Source organism: Alligator sinensis, unplaced genomic scaffold, assembly GCF_000455745.1.
Source record: "Alligator sinensis unplaced genomic scaffold, ASM45574v1 scaffold983_1, whole genome shotgun sequence".
Taxonomy (NCBI): Eukaryota; Metazoa; Chordata; order Crocodylia; family Alligatoridae; genus Alligator; species Alligator sinensis.
Genome location: NW_005842015.1, coordinates 2,706,153 through 2,715,608, shown reverse-complemented (window position 1 = coordinate 2,715,608; position 9,456 = coordinate 2,706,153). Strand labels below are relative to the sequence as shown.

Genomic DNA, 9,456 nt, shown 5'->3' with positions numbered 1-9,456 from the left:
GATATAATTCCAGGATAAGGGTCAGCGAATTCTGGATGTATTCACAGTGAATCAATTCAGACTCTAGTGAAGTCTGTGGAAGACTTTCCATTTCTGTTCTGGAATGAAATGTTCCTGTGACAATCTGTCAGTTCAATATAGGCTATATCAGCAGACCAGAGGAAGGATGGCACTGGGGTTCAGGACATTGGGATGGCATTGGAGTTCAGGACTGTTGCAGGACATGGGTGTGTGAGTTCATTGCTCAACTTTTCCACAGCCTGTGTGACCTTAGATAAGATCTCTGTGCTCCTATTCCCTATCTCTAAAGCAGAGAGGATATTCCCTTATCTATATCACCTAATTAAGCTCTTTGGAGCATGGATTCTCTCATAAGTGCAAAGTCCTGCACTTAGGACAGAACATGGTACAGGCTGGGGGCCCAACTGGCTAAGCAGCAGCTCTGCAGAAAAGGATGTGGGGGTTATGGTAGACAATAAGCTGAATGTGAGCCAACAGTGAGCCTTTGTTGTGAAGAAGGCTAAGGGCATACTGGGCTGCATTAGTAAGAGTGTTGCCAGCATGTCAAGGGAAATGATTATTCCCCTCTATTCAGTACTGATGAGGTCACATCTGGAGTACTGTGTTCAGTTTTGGGCCCCCACTACAGAAAGGATATGGACAAATTGGAGAGTCCTGCAGAAGGCAATGAAAATGGTAAGGGGACTGGAACACATGATGTATGAGTAGAGGCTGAGGGAACTGGATTTATTTAGTCTGGAGAAGAGAAGAGAAGACTATGAGGGGATTTGATAGCATCCTTCAACTACCTGACGGACGGTTATAAAGATGATGGAGCTAAATTAGTGATTTGTAACCTTTTATCATTTGCGCAACCCTAAAATGCACAACCCTAATTTGCACAAACCTTCAAATGGAGGTGCAGACCCCTTTGAGTTGTGAGTGTGGGTAGTCACATGCTTTTGATTGATCATGGACCCCTTAGGGATATATCGTAGGATATAAGCCCAGACCTGAGTAGACCCAGCAGTAACATCTTGGAGACTGCTGAGGAAGCATCTACTGAGCAGGATGACTGCAGCTCTGGAATGTCAGCAAGGAGAGTGCAGTCTGGGGAGGAGCTAAGGGGAGGAGGAGGTTCTTGGGGACCCAGAGAGGGGTCTGGAACCCAGATTAAGAGGCTACAAATGTGGGACCAGTGGGGGTCCAGGAGTCTGCTAAGGGACTAAGTGTGGGACCAGTGAAGGTCCAGGAGCCCAGAGGAGGGGCTAAGTGGAAGATAACATCCGTGAGTGAGGCATGGGGTATGGTGTAGGGGCAGAATGGAACCATGCAATTAGCCCATAAAGCAAAGACCACAGGAATTTGGTGGTCATTTGAGAGAACAATTTAGGATGCCCTGGTGCAGCCTCCCTCATATAAAAGTAAAAGACATCAAGGTGTGGTGGGCGACTGAGGGGGTGATGATTGCCCACAGAAAGTGAGGGCTAAAGGGACTCCAGGGTCTTCACAGCTATCCCAAGAAAGGCACCTCATCACAATGAGCAAATAATACATTTTACATGGCAAGAAAAAAAGGATTAAAACTTGGTTTCAGGCAAACATTTGTGAAATTTTACAGTATTTATTTTGCTTGAGTGTTGCTTTTCTTCATAGGCAATGTGTAGGGGAGGCACAGGGTGGGGGGCACATGCCCCCCTGAGATTGGCCCTTGCCAGCCAGGGAGTGTGGGTGCCAAGAGAAGCACCAGCTGGTGCCCCCCCTGAGTTTGCTGCCGGCCAGGGAGTGGGGGTGCTGAGAGAAGCACCGGTGGCACTTTTTAGGTTTTGCTGTGGGTGCTTCCAGGATCAGCCACTGGGGGACCCCCTCTTTCCCCAGTCAGCGATCAGCTGCTGGGGGATCCCACCCCCTGATCACTGGTGCTCCCCCAGACTCAGGAGGCACCAGTCACCCATGGTTTTCTCCTTTCCTCATGTGCTAAAACATCAAACTGCCTATCTGCACATCAGAAAGCAACTCACACAAAGGAACTCTCATGGACCCAGAGGAACATGCATCCACTTTTAGCTTCTTCTGTGCAAAATGAAGTTTTTTTTTTACCTAAGGGGACTTTTTACCTTCTTTAATTTTCCCTCAGCCTGAGGAAGGGCACAAAGCTGGCAAAGAAAGATAATTTTTTGTGATTTCTTAGTTTGTCTAATAAAAGGTATCATCTCTGAACCAAGAGTTCTAGAATTTTGCATTTCTTTTTGTCTCAGACCAACACAGCTACCAAATACATCTCTGAAATTCATGCACACCTGACATGCATTTCTTTGGTGGACATCTTAAAATTCAGAACCCGTAAACACTTGTATACTTTAGTTTGCCACCATAAACAAGGCCACTGTTTCAGTGCTGCTGCTCATGGTAAGAAAGTTATGCACAGGCAGAAGTGTTGGCAAGATCAGGGCTTCCTACAAGGTGTATGACTTAGATGAGGGGCAAAAAAATAATTTACAAATGCTTTTCCAGATCTGCAACTGCTGGATAGAATCTGAATCCAACCTGGTTATGCAAAATTGAGTGCAGCCCTAAACATTACAGAATTCAATGGCAAATATGTCCTCTGTTGTTGAATTCAGTGGAGACAGATACTTGATCCAGTGAAACAGGGGTTCTCAACCTTTTTAAGATCCAAGGCACCTCTGGTTAGACTCGAGGCATCCCTCAAAAATGCACTCTCTTAACTTTCAGTTGTTTTTTGACTATGGGAAAATAACTAGAGCAATTTTGTTGCAAAGAACCCAGAAAAAACACAACAGGTCAGAATGTTTTTGACACAATGGTTTCCTCTCTGAAATCTCTGGGATTATCTATGAATCGTACATGGGTGTTTGCATATTGCAGCATCCTTAAAATGATCTAGCACAGAGGTAGGCAAAATGTGGCCCGTGGGCCAGATCCATCTCATCAGCTGATCGGATCCAGCCAAAAGGTGGGCACCCACCAGTTCATTGCATTTGGCTCACAGCTGCCTCCGCAGCGTTCTGCATGGTGCCAAGCCCTGTCTACTCCCACTTGGGGCAGCCTGCATTGCATTTCTGCCCGTGCCCATCCATGGCCCTGGCCCGTCAGTGCACACAGCTTCCTAGCAGGGCTGCTCCCTGAGTGGCTGCAGCTGCGTGGGTACTGCTCAGATCCCTATGCCTCCAATGGCTTCTTCTCCTCCTCCTGCAGCGCTCTGGGCAGCAGGTAGCATGGGGAAGGAGGGTGGCTGTGCTGGGTGGAGACACGTGCTGGGCACCACATGCCCAGCCAGGTGGGGAGAAGCTGCAGTCGGGCAGCTCCTGCCCCAGCATATGGGGCTCCAACTCCTGGCCGCCTTCCACCCACTTGGCCACCTATAGGTGGCTGCTTATCCTGCCAGGTGAGGGGAGTGGGTGGAAGGCAGCTAGGAGCTGGAGCTGGAGCCCTGTGCGCTGGGGCAAGAGATGCCTGGCTGCAGCTTTGCCACTGTCTGGCTGGGTATGTGGTTCCCAACATGTGTCCCCACACTTACCATAGCCGCTTCTCTGCATTACTTGCTGCCTGGAGCAGTGCCACAAGGGCAGGAGGAGAAGCCACTGGGGCTACGGGGGGCACTGAGCAGTACCTGGGTAGCTGCAGGCACATCAGGAGCAGCCCTGCTGGGAAGCTATGCGTGCTGGCCAGGACTGGGGCTGTCAACAGGTACAGGAAGGAGTGCAGCATAGGCTGCCCTGGGCTGGAGCGAGCAGGGCTTGGCTTCATAAGGAGCACAGCTGGGGCATCCATGGGCTGGATGGGAGGGGTGATCACCCCTGCACCACACAACCCAGGTAAGCTCTATTGAATGTACCCCCTGCTCCCCACTCCCTTCATCCCCCCACTTCTGGCTGGCTCCTGGGACTTAATGTGCAGGCAGCCTCTCCCCCCCACCCACGTGAGCACCCCCCACCATACAATATACAAAAGTAAGACTTTATTTTGAACTATTATGCAATTGTTTCTATATACACTACTCAAAAATACATAAATCAGGATAAAACACATTTTTTTAAATAAAATTAAAATGTGTTATGATAGATGTGTGATTTTTAGTATCTGATTTAAAATTATTTTTTTTACCTATAACTTGTTGAAACGTGATCACCCGAAATATTTTGTGCGTGTGGCCCTGTATGGTTTACCAGAACTCGTTAGGTGGCCTGCCAGCTGAAATAATTGCCCACCCTGATCTAGCAGCAGCCAAGATGCCATGGCACCCTGGTTGAGAACCATCAGAACATCAAGCAGTTAGTGCGCTAAAGGCGGTATCTTTTATTAGACCAACTAAGTTGCAAAAAAAAAAGAAAATCTAGTTGGTCTAATAAAAGATATTGCCTCTAGCACACTGACTGCTTGTTTTTGTACACCAATATGGCTACAATCTATATCCACCAGAGCCTCAATATTTTGCTTTTTTCTGTAGCTGCTTATAGTCTGAGGGGTCTTTTGGCGGACACTACTTTTCCATAAGCCTTCTTGGCTCATATTTGCTGGGTGACCAGAAAAAGGCAAGTGCTGTCTGGATGGTAGCTCCTCTCCCTTTCTGTGTTTGTGGGGTATGGATCAGAAAAGACTTTTTTTTTTTTTTAAACATATTGATAGATACAGCATCTAGGATAAGCTTTTCTTCACACACCGTAAACCATATTTAAAGCCTGCGCACCTGTTACAATAAACACACCCACACACAGTCCTTCCCCTAATCCAGTTGCAGTCTCTTACTCCTAGCCTCAATTTTGCGGTTTACAGTCTCAGTTCATTCACTGTCGTTGTCACTGCTGCTGTTTTATGGATGAGGACAGATGCACAGGCTGCAGAGAAATGAGGGGCAGATACCCCCAGGAGGCGGTAGCTTCCCTTTTAAGATGGCCTGTGCTCGGGTGGGCGGATCGCAGGGTGGGGGTGTCTCACAAGCAGGAGGAGTCAGAGAAGCAGCCCAGTTTTCTGCCTATGTTGTGCTCCAGAAGCTCGAAGAAGAGAAGCTGTGATCAGCCTCTGCAAGAGCAGCAGCTCCATCTCACGCTCTGATTTATCAGGCCACAACGTCCAGGCAGCTTTGCTTGCAGAAATTTTCAGCCATGGGAGTGGAAGGCTGTACCAAGTGCATCAAATATCTGCTGTTTGTCTTCAATTTTATCTTCTGGGTGAGTGCATTTGCTTGGGGTGCAGCTTTGCATGTGATTTAATGGCTGGGGAAAACGAAAGGGGGGGGGAGAAGGAAAGGAAGGTGACTGTTATCTTTCAGCTTGCTCTCTCCTGCTCCTGGCTGGTGTCAGATTGCCACCAAAATAATGCAGCAGGCTCAGAAAGGAGCTGACTTTCCCATCCTCTGCAGGAGAGAGGCACAGAGCTTTCTCCTTTTCCCCTAGTAGCTCTGGGGGATGAGATCTGGGGAGGGAACAGCAGCAACCTTTAGGTGGAGAAGATGGAGGGGGGAGGGAGGATTGGCTCACCCCAAAAATGGGTGTTGCATTGATAACAGAGCCTAGCTTGCTCAGAAAACCAAAGCTGGAAACTATCTCTTCCCATCCCCCTCCCCAAAACCACTGCTACAATAATTGATTACAATAATTGAATCAATTTGTACCACCCCCCTCTTTCTTTTGAAATGGCAAATGTGTTTGGTTTGCTGTGTGTGCAGATGGTCTTCAAACTTAATAAACCACCTGTGAGCTGCATTGGGAAAAAACAATGCTTGGGAGCCAGCCTACTTGTTTGTCTGCTAGGTTGATGGGGCATGCCCCTGTGTTCAATATGCAGGTCTGCAGCCATATAATAATCGAGATTTAAGACACTTGGAAAGGTTTTATTTTTTTGAGCGCTGTGGTATGTGTTTTGGTTTTGTTTGTGCCTCCCCTTGGGCTCTAACTGATTGAAAGTTGAGACTCATTAATTGCCAAAATATATGAAAATGTAATGGAGGCCAGGGCTTTGGAGTTGAAAGTTGATCTTTCCTGGTCTTTCTGTCATGTCAAGAGAAAATGAGAGCTGTGTCCTTTAAAGAGAAAATGCCAACTGTGTTCTACGTATACAGGCTTTTATATTCAAGGCCACTTGATTTTTGACAAACTTTTTTAATACAGGCAGCAAATTTGGTTCTGGACAATGCATGTAAATGGCTCGAAGTGATGAGAAATGGAGCTCCTAAAAATATGTTTAACCAGTGGTAGGATTGTTCTGTGTTTTGAAAGATGGGTGGAGTGAGAGAATGCAGCCTCTACATGGGAAGTGACAATCTGTTGCTGTGGTTGAGGTTACTATAGCTTGCTGCTTTGGAGGTGTCGTTCTTGGAGGCTCTCGGATGTCACCCTTTCCTACCTTCTGCGTCTTCTTATGTGGAGAACAGTTTTCAGCCTTGAGGGCGGGGGGGGGGGGGGTTAAAACTTGCTTGGTGGTTAAAGAAGGCGGATGATGGTGTCTCAAAAGAATTGGCCACTCGAGCTACTTCCCACACTCCTCCCATGTATCCCTCCCTCCCTGCCTGGAGAATTTTGCAGGGACCACACCCCACCGCTCAGAAAAAGTCTTTGCCTCATCTGCAGGTTCAAGAGGGGTTTGGGTTTGTTGGGTTTTTAAGTCATATTCTGTAGTCAGTGCAAGTTGGGAAATATTCTTTCCTACTATTTGGAAACAAGCTGTCTTCCCTGTGTCTGTCCAGAAAGGGCATCCCAGAGGGCTCCAGCAATTAGGGGAGAGAATAGTCAATATACACAGCTTTGTTAATTCAGCAATTGGTCACATCCTTGCATTTCTCATGTGCGGACTTTTATAGATATATAACCAGGATAAGTGTTACTGCCTAACTTATGATGAGCCACCCCTGCTCCTGGGAGAAATAACAGGAATTGGGGGTGGGGGGGGAGAATGTCTTTTGTTCAGTTTAGCTGTTTATTTTTCATGTGTTTTCCCTCCCCCTGAGATTGCTGGGGAAACTCTTGTAGCTAGTTATCATTACTGAAATACAGTGGAAGCTGTTGCAGTCTTGTTGTAGGTTGGCAGTTCAGATGACACACGATTCTTGCACCTTTGCCAGAATGAGATAGTTGCTTAACACTTTCTTGACTGTGGCCCCTGGTTTTAGAGTTAATGTTTTCCAAATGTTTATGAACACCTTATGGCTATGTCTGACCCTTCAGTCTACTTTTTAAGCTGAGGTCACAGCACATCTGGGTGCTGATCAGAGACTGCAGAGTGGCACCATTTGAGAGATGCAGTTTTACATTAGTTAGCAGGGTGATTTAAAAAAAAACAAACCCCCAAAAATACCCCATGGATTCCCATTTTCACTGAGTTCTGCAACAGTGTTCCTTATTAGCAACTAGAAAGAGCAGTGGTGATGATGACTACATAGGGGAGCTCAAGGAAGGGGAAACCTGGTAAAGAAACTTAAAAAATCCCAAATGACTTGGGGCTTTCTCACTTAAAAGTCACCATTCATAAAGGCGCTCTATTTACATGACCAAGTCCCCACCCAGGCCAAGGAGCAATGATTATCAGACAATGCACCACTAACTGATTTGCTAGGTATGTAAACAGGAGATGCCTTATCGCCCAAAGCCTGATTCTGTTTATTTGCTGGGAATTTCCTATTTGTTCTGTTACTTTCTTAGTCTTTAATCCTTCCCCTCATGCTGAGAAGCGGCAGTCTTTCTATAATATTGTGCATATCAATAACATCTCCACCAAAAAAATCTTGGAGGATTTGCTAGCGTGGGATTATGAAGATGTACTGTGCCCCCGGCAATGCAGTCATTGGCCCTGTTTTATGAGTGGGCAAAGTGACATCCAGGGATGCTTTTTGTCATTGGTCAAACTGGGAGTAAAACCTTGGTCTGTCAGATACTTTAACTGTAAGACTGCCTTCCTGGGGCTTTATGTTCAGTACACCTGTTGAATCAACTGGGGTGTTCCTGAACCCAGTTTGGATTCAGGCTGAACTGGGAGCACCCTTGCTGCTCTGTGTATTTTCTCCAATATCATCTCCCTGTGGAAACCTAAACCAGAATCATGCAATGGTCCAGATTTATTCCTGGCATGACTCCAAACGCAAAGTGAATGTAGCACTATCTATTTTTTTTCAGTTATGCAGCTACCACTTCTTGCTCCCTAAAAATAAGGCTTTCTGCCTTAAAACGAGAGGAGGGAAATCGGTACTATCTCAATCTAAAAACTTTACTATGGCATTATTGCATTTTCCTTGCTTTTTTTCCCCTCTTTGTTCCTTCCCAGTTATCTCATTCAGACAGTGGCTTTTTCTTTCTTTTTTTTGTTATAGCTTCCTGTCATTCTTGACAGTTGTCTGGGTTGGGGAATGGGGAAGGGAAAGGTATCCTTTTTGGCAGCACTAGGATTGACAGGAAGGACGTATGGGAACTACACAAGCGCCTAATTGCTGAGCCAGCTTGCCTGTTAGCAGCCACCTCTGTCTCATATAGGAAATGACAGTCATCCCATGTGGTACGTGGTTGCTTTGTTTCATAGGGAAGTATCCTGTTCTGTTTCTTGTTCTGGTCTGTCCCTAGTTATAAGGTGACAAGAAGTTACACACAAACTGGTATAAATGATTGGAAATCAGTTTCAGGGGTATAGGTTGTAGCCATGTTGGTCTAAGGACATAGGCAGACAAGGTCCTTTGGATAAATCCAACATCTTTTAATCAGACCAACTCAGATAGTTGGAAAAATTCTTCTTGGCAAGCTTTTGGGCACAAACACCCTCCATCAGGCTGAGGAAGCATCTACAGATAGTCAGAAAAATTCTTCTTAGCAAGCTTTTGGGCACAAATGCCCTCAGACCATCTGAGTTGGTCTGATTAAAAGATGTTGGATTTATGCAAAGGACCTTGTCTGGAGATTGGTTGAAATTAGTAACGCAGCAGAAGTTCAGTGCACATAGACCGCTTTCAAAATGGCCAAAACTGGTTTAAGATGAACCTGGATGGATGTAGCATCAGACTTAACTGATCTAGTTAAATTGGTTTATTGAACTTCTGTCCCAGATCCCCTCCAGATTCATCTTAATTCACAGTCCCTCAGCATCACAGGGGCTGTTCAGCGGTCACCCTGGAATCCCAGCAGAGCAGATTTACCTGGCAAGTGCCAACAGTGTGCAAAGAGGATTTGCTATCTGACTTGTGGAGTAGAATTAGAGGGCTTTAGTGAGTACCTTCTTATTAAAGTAGAGGTGCACCGATGCATCAATCCCATATTGGATCAGCACCAATATGAGGAAAATTGAGAGTACTGACAATTGGCTGTTTTGACTCATGTGGCTGATAAACGCCCCCTTGCTGTGCTGCGGCTACGCGCGTGCAGGCAATCAGGAATGCAGCCCAGCAGCGTGGAGAGAAGCCGGGCCCAGCTGGTAAGTCTGTTGGGGGAGAAGGGGTGAAGGGGGGTGGAAGGTGAA

The 9,456-nt window shown here is 46.4% G+C and overlaps 1 protein-coding gene across 2 annotated transcripts in view; it reads left to right on the top strand.

Moving 5' to 3' along the window:
- Positions 1–4,974: 4,974 nt before the first annotated feature.
- The window catches only part of CD81 (CD81 molecule), an 89,591-nt gene continuing 85,109 nt past the window's right edge, over positions 4,975–9,456 (top strand). The window contains exon 1 of one of the 2 annotated variants that reach the window (XM_025202115.1): positions 4,975–5,192. In XM_025202115.1, coding sequence (XP_025057900.1) covers positions 5,127–5,192 — 66 coding nt within the window. In that variant the 5' untranslated portion in view covers positions 4,975–5,126. The remainder of the gene's footprint in view (positions 5,193–9,456) is intronic. The other variant, XM_006022031.3, reaches the window with a different exon arrangement.